Genomic DNA, 17,032 nt, shown 5'->3' on the forward strand with positions numbered 1-17,032 from the left:
TTTTAATAACCACGTTATTCTGCTCAATGAAGTACTGTACAAAGGCTTAACTTACGTTTTATTCAAATGAGAAATGCTTATACCTCCAGTAAGCCTCACGTAAAGTTTATAATGACACAATAGCAGTGGTAAAAAAAAATCTCCTACCCATAAAAAAACTAGCTATGTACAGACAGGAAATTCAGGCCCATAACTAAATTATTTGCTCATCCATCATCGTGGCACACAATGTATCGTTCAGAATTTAGTTCCCACACGCTGACTGGCACACTTACCACAGAAACGTCATTATAGTTTTGTATTTGTAAAGTGTGTGCTTATATATATATGCAATATAGTACTGTCGTAGTTTTATTTTAAAATGGACTTGTAACAAAGATTGCATTTTCCCATCTATCTGTATTCATTCATTATTCCCAGTTATAGGTAAACAGTTGTACTTAGGTTTAGAATTATTTCACATCAAAGAGGGGTATTCCTGCCCAAATTAGTGTCACTCTCGTTCCCTCTGGAGCCCTGAGCAAGTATGAGAAGTTCCACATTGCTATGGCAGGACTCAGTCTACCCCATGGGACAACTACTCTTGCCATAAAGTGGTCCCTATTTTGTTTACCCTGGAGGAACAAAGCGCTGAGTTCTCCCTTGGCTGGAATTTGCATTTCCATCCTTGCAATGACAAGTCGCACGCTTTACCCATATCCCATACAATGTTCCGCATAGAGTATACGACTTAATTCTACATGCACTGCGCAGCAGCGAGGACGAATGCGCAGAAGAAACAGAACTTTGAAACTTTGATAAGCGCATCGTGAAGAGCTCGTCGAGAGGAATAAATTGCCGTATTGTTCGCCTTCAACAGACATAAAATGACGTCGCAACGCAGTTTATGCGAGAGCCGGGGGCTTATGAGACCACGGTGTCCCGCCATAAGGTTAATTTATAGCACCAATATAATCTAAATAATCTCACCTACCAAGGCAGTGAGGTTAACAACCCGGGCTGGTGGTGGTGATGCCCTGAAAGCTACGGAGAAGTCCTGTAAAATGAACGCACCTATTTTTCAATGAGGGCCAACGTCTCTTCACAGGCATTTTTCTGGTAGATAAGTAACTCAAGTACTCGTTTTATTACCGTAGCAACCACTCTCCATACATACATTATGTAAACATGTTTCTACATGGTTTACGGTAGTTTGTTAAAGGCTTGTATTTATGGGAGTTGAGAAACAAAGTTTCATACTTCGATTTAAAGCTTTTGTGACTGCAGGGATTCATATTCTTGGTTCTTTCGGTAAAGTCACGTAGAAGGGAAAAAAAAATCATAAAAATATAAAACAATAAAATTCTCACGACATTTCGATTGCAACACAAGCAATCATCATCAGGTGTGAAAACCACACACATTTTCTTGCTGTGGTTTTCACACCTGATGATGATTGCTTGTTTCAATCGAAACGTCGTGAGAATTTTATTGTTTTCTTTGTATTATTATAAAAAAAAAAATTCTCCCTTCTACGTGACTTTACCAAAAGAACCAATAATATAAAGGTTAATACATTAGAGACTTTAAAAAGGATTATATTTTGTCAGTGAAAACTGATATCCCATCCACCGCATGGATGGAGCAATGCAATAAGCTGATGCAACAGGTGCTGGATGGATCGTTGCATCACAACACTGTGAGGGATGGTGATGGCTCGGGAAACATTTATCCAGCAGTGGATTGAACACAGCTGCTGAGGAAGTATCATTATTGGTGTCATACTATTCTTCACTTCGAGAATATGTATACTTCCTGGCAGTGGCACGAGGCATTAAGTTGTATCCTGTCACTCCCCCAGCATGCAATGTTTACATAAGCCTGCTTTGAGTATTTATTGTGTGTGCTTATGGCAGTGGCACACAATAGGTTAGTGTTGGGAGGACTAACATTGAGGCGGACATGCTGCCTGTGATAAAACCCACCTCTTTTTTAAAAATATTGGCGGTCTGAAAAATAGGATAATCTCAACAATATAAAGTGCTAAACCTCTCAGCCGGTGGGTCACGGCGTTTATGTGCGCGGTGGGACGGAGTCGCCAAAAAAAAATGAATTCCGATTTTGACTTCCGTTTATTCGGGGTCCCGGGGTCCCGCTATAAGGTTCAAATGCCCAAATGATGGGCCACCTTGTTGAGCTATCATTTGTGGACAGGTCGCTTCTGAAAAATAAGTTTATAGTGTACCTAAGTAGGCTTTGCCTGGTAGGATGGGGATGGTTTAGTTGTATCTGTAAGTGTTTGGGTGAATTGCTTACCTTTCTTGTACTTTGGACTCCTATCATGTTTTTGTATTGTTTGTTATTGTAACATCCTTACCTGTCCCTACGGACAACTTTTAAAGAGAGCTTTATAGGTCATCGGATTCCTCCAGGATAAATACATGTTCTCATTCTGATTCTGAGGTGAGTGGTTTTCAAACCGCAGGTGAGCATCTAGGGCGGGAAGTAAAATTATTCCACGGAGTGCATGAGGTAGTCACACAAATCTTTGCAATACATGCAGTATTTTTGTTCCCATTTCAATGTAAAACAAAAAACTGTACTTCCATTAAGAAGCACACCACTGGAAATGTACGTTCTCTCCAAGTTAACCTCTACTCCCAGTGCTTCAAAGTCAAGGAATGAGGCAGGAGAATGTAAAGGTGGGGGTTTGAGGGAGGCATGACACGCTCAAACAGTCATTGGAATCAATACGAAGGCTTCAGCTGTTACATTTTTTACAACTTCCGGTTTAGAGTGTCCTCGCATTCGGGCGACTACTGAATAGAAATTCCGCCACTGCGCTTCTCTCTGTGTCACGAAATTGTGTGCACATCACTTACATTCAAAAGATACAGTGCCACTTACTCTATGGGAGAGTCTATTTAAAGTGAATGTGATGTTGTTGCTTCCTACCCTTTATACAACGCAGTATAACTAGAAACATGTTGGTTTATTTTCCTGTAGTGTAGCATTTAGTACTTTAGAATTTCAAATATTGTATTTTACGCTGTATGTATGTTGACCATCTTTTGCACCGTACGTAACCAACCATGCTAATCGGAGGTACAACGGAATGACAACAGACTAAACACAAAAAGCAGTAATAAAGAAATTAGTTTTCAATCTAGATCAGGGGTCGGCAACCAAAATAACAAGAAGAGCCATTTCTTTCCAATTCGGTACAAAATTCAGTATTTCAAGAGCCGCAATGCATCTATGTACATACTGTACATACGTACATATCGTCAAGAAGCAGCCCGTAAAGAGCCGCATGCGGCTCCGGAGCCGTAGGTTGCCGACCCCTGATCTAGATGATTTAAAAGTGCATAGCTCCAGTGGCTTCCTAATATCAGAAGGAAGAGCGTTCCAGATGGCCGCAGAAGCGCATCTGTAAGCGCGCGATGCAGTGACTGTTTGATGGCTAGCCAAAAGCTGTTTGATTGCAAGCTGCTGCGAGGATGACCGGAGTTAGTGTGATGGTTTATGCTCCTTGACGAGAAAAAGTTTTAAAAGGTCGGATCGGCAGTACGTTGGTAAGCGTAATAGGCTCTGCACCCTGTCGCCTGAATTCAATTCCCGCCCAACCACCACGGTGAAGTATGGTCAAAGAACCCAAAGGACTGACATGGCATGGAGTGGCCTTCATCCAGCAGTGATTTGATAAAAGGTTTTAAATGATCATTACATACTACACTTTACTTAACATTGTATATGCATCGTTTGGCAAAATGTTCCATGACCTTCTCTCACATCTACGCATATCTGTAAATGTTTATTTCCATATTTCTCTCCATCTTAGCGTGTGCCATTATCTGCATTTGTATAGCTTCGTGTCTCGTCAAAAATATATCCCAAGTTATATGTTTGTCTCTTTTTTTGCTCTTTCACCTTGCGATTGCATTTTACAGTGCACAGTATGATTACCTGGTATTCTGTGAACAATCCGTAGCTGGGTATCTCGCATGGGGGGGTACTGTTATAAAATGACAATGTACCCGGCTGTCTTGGCTTTATTGGCCATTCTGGTTCTTGCACCCACATTCGCGAGTGTAAGCAGTAATGAAGGATTATTAAGTAATGAGTGTTTGCTTCCTGATTGCGGGTAATGCATAAGCTTTTACATCTACTGCCTCGCTCAGCCCTTCTGTGCTCTCAGAAGCTGTTTTATGAAATATTAACTCGTTCAGCAGCAGTTCTTTTTAATAATAAAGGGAATTGTTTATATCTGTACGTGTCTGCGGGGAGTGGAAGCCAGCTATGCATTTATAAATGAGTCCATTAATTTATTATTTGCTGTCACTGAACGGAAAGAAAGATTTGGACTTCTTGGATGACTGGCCTCCAGTACGTACAGAGTATGATCCATTTATAGATAGCCTACCGATTTATAATGACACTCTTGCTGTCAACAGCTGATTGATATTGTCGAAGAGATGGCTCCGTATCTTACAGAGGAGACTGATTTATAAGATTTAAATTTCATAGGCATTCAAAGAATGTTGTTTTCTATGTATTTTCCCCCTATAATGTTCGTAAATATGACTAAAAAAGTGGTAATGAATCAAAATCCCAAACTTTATTATTTATGGGTAAACACATCTTATTTTAATCAACTGACAATTGTACCTGTAAGTTCCCTTCAGCAACAACTTTATACCTTAATTTATGTTGTGACTGATTCAATAGTTTTGCAGTGAGATACATAAGCAGACTTTGTCTCCTTAATGTATCTGGGAATTAATAATTTCAGCAGCATTGATTCAGTACAAGCAAATTCACGGCACTAATAATGATATTGCGCTTTCACAATGATTACTTGTGTATTGTGCAAGACCAGTGGCTAACTTAAGGACCACTGTGGCTACAAAATAATGGTCTGCTATATGTCGGAGATAGTTTCATAATACAATTGTGTAAAGAAATATGCTTAATTTGGAATTGCATAAACAATGCAAAACATATAGAAGACATGTAATTATAAATGACATGATAAAACACCTTTCTACAAAATACTCAAAGCGCTATAAATCACAAAAATATCTAAATAAATACAGCATTGTGTAAGGGGAGGAAAACCTAAGAAGTGTAGGAGCTAATTTAGAGAACCAAAGAAGACAGCTGAAAATAAATACAATACATCTCGTATTGCATAGACATCACAGCATTGTTATTGGAAGTTATCTTGAAAGTTAGGAATGGTAAATGACTGTGGATATACCATTAGGTAGAACATTTAAGAATGCAGCTTGTAAATTGGAGGATACTTTTTTTTGTACAGCACACCTGTGTTATTTAAAGCACCCTGTGCTAATTTACTCTTGAACTTAGCAAACAGTAATGCCACTAAATGTATTTACTTTTCTGAAACTGAAAAATAATTGGATCACTCTCGGCGTTCCAAGGAAATTAAATATGGCAATGCGGCAGGTCAGTGGGCTAAACTATTACTGACTACAGAAATTGCCACATTCGGTAAAGTAACCAAAATATCGAACTACATTCGAGTTGAATGATTTTCAGTGACCTACTTTTGCACGTCTACAAATAGAATGGCCAATGTTTATGTTGGAATACGTTGTTGTTATTATAGTTATATGAATGATTTCATTAACAATTAATTGTGACATCAGTTGAATCTCCAATAAATGTACTTCATTTAATACATATTCTACATTTAGTGAGGCTAGTATTTTCATTGTGCAATAATAAGAATTCAATCAATTTGAATGGAATTTATTTCATAACTAATAAAAAGGAGGCAAAAACATTGACGATGAGAAACATCAGCGGAACATCAAAGATTTTGTGATGCATCACCAGGGGGTTGCACTTTTTAATGCATCATCTCCATACATTACCGTGTTGCAGTGTTGCTTGGGAATTTGTATAGGATTAGGTATAACAACCTTTGATAATGATAATAAACATACTTTAAGGACATTATATTGTGCCACACCTGTCTAATTTACACAATTAACGATTTAAATCCTAGGCCACTACACAGCGCCAATGAGATGACCCCTTAAATGTGACCCTCCATTGTGTTAGACTTGTGACATTTTTGTAAATATCTCATCCTCAGGTGGTAGCATTGTGTGTTTCTTGCAAGCGCCGACTACACAAGTTCCCGCCAATTCTTCAGATTTTTCGCCCCCCTTCTCTGCTGTTATTATTTCTAGATCCCATCGTGCCAAGTCTCTTGTCTACTCTGTCTCTCCAGCGGGTCCTCGGTCTTCCTCTGTCTGTCTTTGTTCTGCCGTATATCAGTTTCAATTGCATCTTTTTTCAATGTCACCTGTTTGTGGTATCGGTCCTAAATAGACGCACAAGCCAACGTAGTTTCTTCTTTATTGTAATACTGACTGCCTCTTGTCCCATTCTCTTTCCAATTATGTTGTTGCCTAATTGTATTTTCCAGTTTTATTCAAAGGATCTTAGATAGGCAACGCTGTTAAAAATGTATCTAAATCATCTGCACTCGTTGACCGAATCCCTGCCAGATGCCATGCCAGTGGTGAGAATGGTTTGACCATACTTTACCTTACTTGTCAATATGGGTTAGCTAAGAGGACTTTGGACTAGTTCAAATGTAACTCTTTCACTGATATTAACCCCCACTGGGAATTTAACTCAGGTGGGCCGGTTCATAGCTCATTGTACTCACCACGACTCTACCGCTCCACCTTCACGATGTCAATTTCATGTAATGCTATTTAAGGTTAGTGATGTTTTGATTATGTTTTTATCTCGTATATAAAAATATCAAATATTGTTTTCATGAAACAGGAGGCTAACAGTGCATCGCTGAGCACTTAAATCGTTAAAGTATGAATTCGACCTGCATTAACCATGTGGTGACATTTTCGCTCACTTAATGACATTACTTGTTTACAAAAAGAAATGCGTATATTCATAAATATATATTTGGGTAGAAATAAATTGAATAGTGTAACGTACTTCATGCAATCATATCTGTCAGTCCATACTAAAGACCCCCTCAAAGCAACTGCAGAATATGTATCACTGAGTACTTATTAATTGGCTGTGTTGCATGGAAGAGGGTGTAAGACACACATTCTATTTCGACTTAAAGCTTTCGTGACTGCAGGAATGAATATTCTTTGGGTCTTTCGGTAAGGGTCTTATTGTTATTTTCTTTGAACCTATCTACGTGACTTTACCGAAAGACCCAAAGAATAGACACATTCTACTCACGATATATGACCCAAACCCCATCGTAACATTGGTAATGATAGCCTGCAGGCTTAAGGCTCTCAAGGTACACAGAAAACCAGCTTCATTGTTACCACTGGCCAACATCCAGGCATTATCATTACTACTCTGCTCTGTTTAAACCAGGGGTGGGGAACGTCTGGCCCGCGGGCCGTATAAGGCCCGTGAAATCATTTGGGTCTGGCCCTGCCAAAGCAACCACAGGCGGGACTCTAAATTCAATAAATCTCAGGAGCAAACCTGGAAAAGCAGTTGCGAGTAGCAACATTATCAATACCAGCTAGCATCACACGCCTCACCAAAGAGAAGCAGTTCCAGCCATCACATTACGGGTGAGTTAATTAAATGTTTGACCAAATATAACAGGCTAATTTTTAAGTTGATAATTTTGTATGCCCCGCGAATGATGTTATAAATATCCAAATGGCCATTGGCAGAAAAAAGGTTCCCCGCCACTGGTTTAAACAGTAAACAGTTAAGACGTAAACTGTCAGTGTCTTAAATTAACAAATTAGATTTATTCTTTAATGACTTGACAAATGGGCATTTCAAGTGCTGTAATTAAATTAATACTGCATTTGCTGCCATAGCAGGTTTAATTTTAAGTCAGTGACAGAGTACGTATACAATTCTATAATAAGTGTTGCTTCTGTCTCCCTGTTTCACCAGTGAAACGCCTATTATGCCATCATTAAGCACAGAGTGAAACCACAGCAAAACCAGCCACATGTCACATTAGAGAATGACCCACATGTGACATTCTGAGATTTTTACCCAATTCGATATTCTCGCAGAGTCTATAATAAACAACAATAATAAGCAAATTTGGTACTTTCACCATTCTCATCGCACATCGGCTATCACGAAGGCGCTACGTTTGTTCTTCGCAAACTTTGCGGAGTACATGTCCGTCTTGCGTCCACTGCAAAACTGATCGATAGTCACAAATCCAGAAGGGAGTTTTGACGACGGGCAGTGAGCTCCACTCGCCGGATCAGACACTCCAAAAGCGTGGGGGGCCGTATCTCGATGTCTCGGTGCGTGAGACCAGCAGGTCACCGTGCACTGCCAAGCCGTAGTCGACGACGATGAGTGGCATCAGCAGCCACTGGCACCGCACGCAACGCACTTCAGCCCGGGTATGATTTGCGCAAACACTTGGTTTGGTGCAAACAGTTTAGTGATGAGCATGCAGAGGTTGTATTTGATCCGCTGCTTGGGGCTTGCACATACCAGTGACTCTAGACTTCATGGTCTTGCCTGTGCGTTTCAGTGATTGGTTCCCTCTGGGAATTTGGAGAAGCCCAAAGGAAGCGTCAAACAGATTTTTACACGATTTGCTTTTTTATTGCAATTATTAGTGACCGCGCTGATACTGTCAACATAAGTATACTTTCATGGGCTGCCACCTGGTTAGGAATTAAACTTATCAATCTATTTAACCTGAAAAGCATTATAACCTGTCTGAAACACTGACGGTTTGTTGGGTTTCTTTCCAGAATTGTATTCGTGTTGTGATAGTAATGAGATGTTCACGTCTAATTATTTTGCAGCTTAGAATTTGTTTGAATAGTCAAGCAGCTTTGATGGCTTTGATGGCATGTTAATAATGTTGCATATCTCTTGCCTCTGTAAACAGTTGAACATAACTCAGATTAAATAAGGAGACTGGTAATTGCATATTAAAGTTGCCTGACTAACTAACATTTTTTTATTGCTGGGCTCACAGGTAAATAGTGCCCTCAAGCTGGTGAGAAATAATATTGTGCGCTACACTTGATGGAAACTCAGCGCTCACTGAATTACACATGCTGTAATCCAGCTCACTCACGAGATAGATTTTTGAATGCCATTGGCAGTAAAAAAATAAATCTGATTTCGAATATTATTTCACCTCAGCATATGCCAAATGGCACTTTTAAATTGAATAGTCACATAAGAGCTTGTCAAATGGAACTTTTTAATTGTTAAGGAATTTTTTAATGTGTATTTTCCAGTAAGTGGAATAATCTCACAATATTCATATATTTTAGTCTGGTATTAGGAAGCCAATGGAGCTATGCACTTTTAAATCTAAATTGAAAACTCATTTCGTTCGACTGCTTTTTGTGTTTAGTTTGTGGTCCTTCCCCCACACCTCCGATTAGCACGGTTGGCTACGCATGGTGCACAAGAAATTCAAATACATATAATACTGTATTGTAATAATCTTTAAGCTATTAATAATATATTAATGGTGGTCACAAACAAATGTATGATTGGCAGTCATTGTGAAAAAATTGAATGAATATGCTGAAATGTAATACAGATAGAGTGTGTATCAACACGCCTGTGTTATCTCTCAGTCGAATTTCATGAAAATAAAGATGCACACTGCAGTAACTGCAGTAACTGCAGTAACTGCAGACCCTTGCTTATTTGTGTAGATTGTGCTCACAGTATATATTGCATCGCCCTCTGACGTGTTTTCGGGCTTACACCGCATGTTGTTCGGCACGATGTCTGTCGTTTCACTCCACGTGCTGCGATGAGGCCTGGCATTATTTGTCAGATTTTTCCACTGCCTGATTGGGTTCCTGGAGATGCTCCCAGCGTGTGGAGCGAAACGTCGGGACATCGTGCGGAGCAACACACGCGGCACGACCCGTAAACACATCGGAGACCGCATTACGGCACACCCGCAAACACCGATACAGTTGTGAAAATAAGAATAGGTTTTACCCTTTATGACAATAAAACAGGTGTTAAGATGTTCAAACACCAAATAGAAACATTTTGCAAGTAATCCAGTCCGCATTAACCTATACACTTGCAGTGGCGTTACGTCACTTTCTTTAAATGTTCCGCGTTGCACGTTGGACATGTCTGTGCAGCAACAAATGGAGCTGCACGTGCTACTTGGCAAAGAGCTTGAAGAGCAACCATCGCTCACATGCAGATTCATGCACAAGAATCAGCCTGCACTGCAGGTCCCTGCCCAGCGTGTAAACCCATACACCCTTCGCTGTACAGCACCCGGTAAGGTCTCCTTCGCACTCTCTTCACGAGACATGACGATACCCACAATGCAATTCAATCACCGTGGTACTTGTGCAAGGCTAGATGTTCTTCGAGGCCACTTGGGGAGGGCAGATGGTCCATCTGCGATTCACATCTGTCTGTTAACCCATAAAACCTGGGTCTGTCGAATACCTCCCTGAGAGGGAGCCTTTGATGTCAACAAACCCACTCATGCTGGCTTGCGTTGATTGCCAGAAAGCGATAGATAAGAGGCGGTTTCACTTTCTGCCGTATGACAATGTATTTTCGAATTAACAGCTATTCAATTATTCCTTATGTATTTTGGGGAACTTTGCTGTTGACCAACAAATCATTTTTGGCAACTTCATTTCAAGACAATGTGCACACTTTTTCGTGTTCCTCTCAGGTAATATACTTATACATATTTAATGCTGCCCTGTGTTTGCAGACTTGCCCCCAGGTACTGTGCAAGTTGCCGTGTGCTCTGCTGGGGCCGTCCGAGAAAGTACCTCCTTGACGTACTACACGGCGTTGCAGGAGGTTGGGGACATCTTGGGGGACGTCAACAACCCCATTGCCTTCATGTGCCAGGTACCGCCCTGCCAGTTGGCCTATGCTTTGCGTTTTAGACCTGCCTGATGCGTTTGATTATATCAGCGCGTTAATTAAATGTCCCCGCACTGCTGAGCACAGCACCAACCCACTCTGAGGTCGTCCTACGTAAACCATTACCTTCCTTTCATGCCTTTAAATACTGGGGAGTATATGTATGTGCAATCCACACATTTTTACATCAAATAGCCGGTTTATGAGATGGCTATTGGTAGAGTGTTAACTTTGCAACAGATGGATGCAGGAGCAGAGGGCGAAGTGATGAGCAAGTTGTGGTAGTTTTAGAGGTATTGGCTGTAATAATAATTTCAACTTCTAACGTGCACAGTAATTTCTCAGTCTCGTAGGTAGTAATTTTCAGGACTTTGTCAATTCAATCCTGGATGAAAGCCTCAACATTCCATGTTAGTCATGGGGATTGGTTGACCATACTTGACCACGCTGATCATTATGGGTTGGGGAAAGTGGTAGCCGTGGTCGTTTACATAGACGAGTGAAGGTGAGAGCTGTGGACTAGTTGACAGTATCTTGCTCATCTCATCAAGGAGCATAAACCATCACGTGAACTCAGGTCATCCTCCGGTCATCCTCGCATAAGCTTTTGGCTGGCCATCGAACAAAGACGGTCACTGGAGCTATGCACTTTTAAGTCTAGATTGAAAACTCATTTCTTTAGAACTGCATTTTTGTGTTTAGTTTGTTGTCCTTCTCCCACACCTCCAATTAGCACGGTTTCCTACGTATGGTGTGAAAGAAGTTCACCATTCACTTGCCGCTGGGAATCAAACGTTTAGGTGTATGGCATTCATAACGCAATGCACACACCGCTCACTACTATACCTCATGCAGAGAAGGAAAATAAATGTCGTTATTAAAATATAAACTCACTCCTGTACATCTAAACTAAGCTAAAAACAATGGTATACGTGCACATAATGCTCTTTTTCTAACTTCGGGCTTACAATCAGCAACTAAAATGAATAGATTGTCGGGGGTGAAATTTGGGGAATTTTTTAATAAATGGAACCTACAAAGAAAAAAATAATTAAGAGCCCTCAATAAATATCGCCTCAACACATACCTGTGAATGCAGGCCCTCATGGAGCCACAAATTAGTATTGAACCACCTTCCACATCTTCTGGTGAGTTTAATGCATAAGAGCCAGCATTATCTTAATTGCTGTTAAAAAAAAAGCTGATAATATTTGTATCTGCTAGAGAACTCTAATACGTTATAATGAATAATTTGATGGAATAAAAATATTAAATACTTGCCTTGTAAGCACAGGTCAACCATATTTAATGGTACCTCATGTGTATTGCCGTAGTTTTTTTTGTCTAGATACTAAATAGCTCTGGAATTCTGCCATGGCATAATGGTTAGCACACTGGACTTGCAATCCAGATGTCACTGGTTCATTCTGCCTGGCGTGGCAGTTGAAACAATGATACAAGTTTCCTAAATCCCTCTGTCTCTGCCAAATCCAGTTATTTTACAAAATGAGTCAATCGCGGGTCACATTTGGTGGGGTAAAGTGTGGGTATGCCCACCTCTTCCAAGATGTTTGGCCAGAGTGGAAGATTAGAGCCAAATTACACTCCAGAGGGGGCTCTCTAAGGGTTCTCTATAGCCCTCTCAGGAGCATAGGCCCTTCCGCCAGCAGTGGCGTGAACAAGAAAATTCAGGGCTGCACCTTTACCTACCACCTATGCGTTGACGCAGTTCTGTATTTATATACCATTGTTGCTCCATGTGATACTGGCCATTCCGTTAATTTGCATGTGCAGTAGCTATGTATATAATAAAAAAGACGTTTAATATCGTGTTTACATTATTCTCCTGAGAGATATATAATCTTATTTACATTTGTATAATGGGAAGATTGTGGGAAAATACAGTCGTGACACAGACATGAGGAATATATTTCACACCCATGTCTTGGCTATTGAAAACAATAACAGCTCTACATTAGGGAGGCTAAGCCATATGTCATATTATTCCTCACTTAAAGGCCCATTTAAGCCAAGGCCCTACTGGCATTGATTTGGGGGCCTTCAAATCAATTGAGGTGGAGGATTCTGCCGCGTTAATGCCCCTTAGTAATACAATTGCTAAAATAATAACAAAGAAAAGGTGGTGTATATGACTTTAATTGGCTATAGTGCATTTGGTGAGTGTCTCTGCATATGTTGCCTTGACAAACACACACTGCCTGCTGTGCTTGCGAGGCCTGGGAAGGATAATTTTAGTATCCAACAAAAATATATCTTTCTTGCTTATGTAAAACATTACAACTCTATCAGCTAGACAGTGTTGGTCTCTTTCCATTGTTCTTAAAATAATTTATTTCAAGTCATTTGAATAGCTACAGAAACTTTTGATTGGCTGTAATGTAATTTCACAATCTTTTAAATTAGTAATGCTAACACTGCTCAGGACTCATCTTACAAACTTACTTGGCGCAAAGCATCGTTGGAAGTCAGTTTAACACGTAGGCTTTTGCGACCAATATTAATCATAATAAACGTTTTTGGGTTAGATCACGTTAATTATAAATGTGTTGTAACCCTCCACCACCCGACATGGCCAATCAGTAAAAAAAAAGTGTCACGTTGACAAAAGACAAATAGTTCACTACTTTAGCCCACCGGTGTGTTGAAGAGTGAATCCACAACATTTACAATTTTTGAGTACGACGTTTCGCTGGTAATTACATCCAGCATCATCGGGCAATTTGCCAGAATGGTGAAACCCTTACTTGCTCCCGGTCTTAAATAGAGCAGCAGGGTCACATCATAATTTAACTCATTATTACGAATCGTTGGAAGTGTTTTCTTTTATTGTAACCAGGATGTGCGGCGGTGTGGCGTGATTGTCGTGGGACGTGGTGCGGGGAATGAAGTGGGGCTCCCACCGCTGTCTGTGCAATTTCCCAACGTGGTAGCCAGGAACCTTCTGCCATGGACTTCGGGTTGCAGCTGTTGTCCCCTGCTGCACTCTAATAGATGACCAATGCGAGAAATTATCACGTATTTTGATTATATTGTGCTGCTACTACTTTTGTTACTCCTGCTATTATGGATTGACTCATGCAGCTAGCGAAGGATGCTAGGTTTAGTAATATATGTTGTGTATGTCGCTATTGTAAACTTTCAATCACATTTCTTATGATCACTGTTACATTGTTTTTATAGCATTATTTTAGTAATTTCTAGAAAGGTTTAGTTTAGCCTGATTTTTTGATATAGTATAGAGTTATACTGAAAATGTTATTCTATATTGTATTATTATTGTTATTGTGATCTAACATCAAAATGGGATTTTTTTGCACATTTTTGTACGCAGCATAAACAAATGGTGCTTTTTCTGGAAGATTTTATTATTTTTGTAGGGGATGTTTCAATTTGCGTACAGTAAATTTTAAATGTGTCTTGTCATTTTATTGTTTGTTATGGTTGCACCCGAATCAAGAGCCGAATGGCTCACAGGGTTATTCCAAATAAATGAAACTGAAAACTGAAAACATCGACGCCCACTGCACAGCATAACTGCCAGTGTCTGCGCGGCAAAAACAAATGTGGAATCGTGTGAGGCTGTCAGAAATTATGTACGGCACAGTCCCGTATTGCTGCATATTCAAACCTGAAATGCATTTCATGCTGATTGCAGGTATTTTTAAAACGCAAACATGATATTGATGTTGACAGTCGATGTGGTTGCTGAGCGGAATACTGACCACCTACATTGTTTTATTCTGGGTCAAGAAAAACATCTTCACGGCAGCACATGTCTTGAATGCCTTTCAGATAGCACTTTGGACACGAGGTTTTTTCTTTTCTTATTCTTTATAAATTAATCACTTTGGGAGCCTTGGGGATAAGTGCCTGGCAATGTGGATTTCATTGCACAGCACTATTAATAAAAAAAAATGCTGATCTTTGAACATCTAATTTTCCCTTTTGGCTGTTGTAATGAATAAAGTGGAAATAGCTGGACATTTATGGGCCTTGTCATTTCTGTCTCTTTGCTGCTAATGCTCTGCTAATAAAACATTCCTTTGCAAGGTCTATGCATTTAAATTAATTTGAATATATACTATATCCAGAAAAACAAGGACAAAGATCCCCCATAGCCTTAACAGATTTTTGGGGCATGTGCTGTTAGCAAGCACCTATTAATCATAATAAACGTTTTTGGGTTAGATCGCGTTATTTATAAATGTGTCGTAAACCTCCACCACTCGACACAGCCAATCAGCAAAAAAAGTGTCACGTTGACCTATTAAGGCCAGCACGGCACACGAGGGGGTGGGTGGCAAGCACCATGCCCGGCCGCCTTTGTCTGCGTAGTAGCGATGTTTACATATTGCACCAGGTACTCATTTGAGGCTGAGTCGACCTAGGTGGTGCCCAGAACCGGTTCAGATAATCGTCACTTTTGTCGGCCGTGAGCGGGAATCAGACCCGGGTCGCCAGGTTCGTAGCGCAGCGCTTTAACCGCTACACTACCGCTCCCCTATCCAGTATACACACACATACACACACACTCAAACCAGAGAACGTCATGCACTCAGATTTGACCATTTAGTGATAGGATGGTCATGTTCAGCCTTTTTTTGGATGAGGGCTCCCCCACCATGAGCATCGTGGAGGTTTATTTGACCTTAATTCACCACGCTAATCAATGTAGCTTAGTGAAGGCATGAAGTATAGACTTGGGATTATCAGACTGCGCAACAGCAGAGTTTGCTGCACGGTCCTCTGCTGCCCACCATGTAACCCATGTGGACTCTGTAAACACCTGTGTTATGCACAGTGGTCACCCATCCACGGACGATCCAGGCAAAAAACTTGCTTAGCTTTCGAAAAAAAAAATATTGAGAACATTCGGCATAATTTGATCATTGGCGGTGATAGGATTAATCTATGAAAAAATATTTACCAAGCTTATACATACACTCAATTCACCGAGGGCTCTGGGTAAAATCACTTTGAACTTGAAATAAATAAATCGCAGTAAAAAAATGTGATTTGTGGGACTCAAAGTCTCGCAGGCTGTTCCTTCGCTGAGATCAGAGTAATGGACAAGGAGTAAAGCTTGCTGTAATATTGTTTTTAATAATGCCTGATAGTAGCTTTTGTATGCAGAATGATAATACGTAAATTCATGTTTCCATTTACTTGCAACTTTCCTCCATTTAAGAATAGGTGTTGTCAAGTCAGCTTTGATTGTAAAATAACCTGATAAATGTTATGCTGTGTAATGGATTGGTTGCCTCCCTACTATATGCATCAGCAGAAGTATTCTGCTGAGCTCCAGACTTTGTTCCAGTTCTTACCCAGGGACTCTGCCATGATGAGCATTCCTACGTGTACTCGATTAGCATCACCACTCCATGCCAAGGAGCAACTCGAGCCAGATAATTACGCTCTGGAAGGATTTAAAGAAATCTCTTAAGTGCTGTTTCGTTTGTGAGAAAACACCCTAATAGAAGTCAACTGGTCCACCGCCATCTGTAACTGCCATGCTTAGAACTGTGTGAAAGTACTGCCATATTACAACGTGCATAGACTTGCTTTGCAAAGCCAACTGGAATACAGTCCCTTTGGAATAACAGCACATTAGAATATTATTTGACTGCGGAAATGCTTCCATTATAATCTGCACTATTTCAAACACAAAAACGACGTGGTGCTGGTCTGCAGGCTACATTAGTGCATGATGCATGATGTTTACGCACATTGACGAATGTAGAGGTCCTGCACCAATCTTATTTTGAACACACAGAATTGGCTTAATGGGCACGCACGTTGCCAATTAAATTTATCCCTGTGCGTTCCACATCCAATTACTTTAGCAGCCTCAAATTTGTCAAAAATGATGGCGTCACGTAATGAGGCCTATTGATAGTTTTTCTACCTTTGTAATGAAGCAATAAATATTATAAATGGACGGTTGCACAGGGTAAAGCCACCCGCGCTGCGCCTTATATGCGAAGAATAATTCCTTGGCTGTGTAAGTGCAACAGCGCAGATAGTACATCATGGCTTTGCAATGTACACCCTCATGCATCCTCTTCTCCCATAGGAAGATCTGTGTGTAGAACTATCCCGTGTGTTTTGTGTGCGATAGATGATACATTGT

At 40.4% G+C, this 17,032-nt stretch overlaps 1 protein-coding gene across 5 annotated transcripts in view; it reads left to right on the forward strand.

Annotated features, from left to right (window-relative positions):
• LOC144720623 (phosphoinositide 3-kinase adapter protein 1-like) overlaps nt 1-17,032 on the forward strand; it is a 165,115-nt gene that overhangs the window by 48,210 nt on the left and 99,873 nt on the right. For all 5 annotated transcript variants that reach the window (XM_078597496.1, XM_078597495.1, XM_078597497.1 and 2 more), the window contains exons 5-6: nt 10,128-10,272; nt 10,724-10,866. In XM_078597496.1, the coding sequence (XP_078453622.1) occupies nt 10,128-10,272; nt 10,724-10,866 (288 nt within the window). The remainder of the gene's footprint in view (nt 1-10,127; nt 10,273-10,723; nt 10,867-17,032) is intronic.

The sequence above is a fragment of the Lampetra planeri genome, chromosome 9 (genome assembly GCF_965212315.1).
Source record: "Lampetra planeri chromosome 9, kcLamPlan1.2.h2, whole genome shotgun sequence".
Taxonomy (NCBI): domain Eukaryota; kingdom Metazoa; phylum Chordata; class Hyperoartia; order Petromyzontiformes; family Petromyzontidae; genus Lampetra; species Lampetra planeri.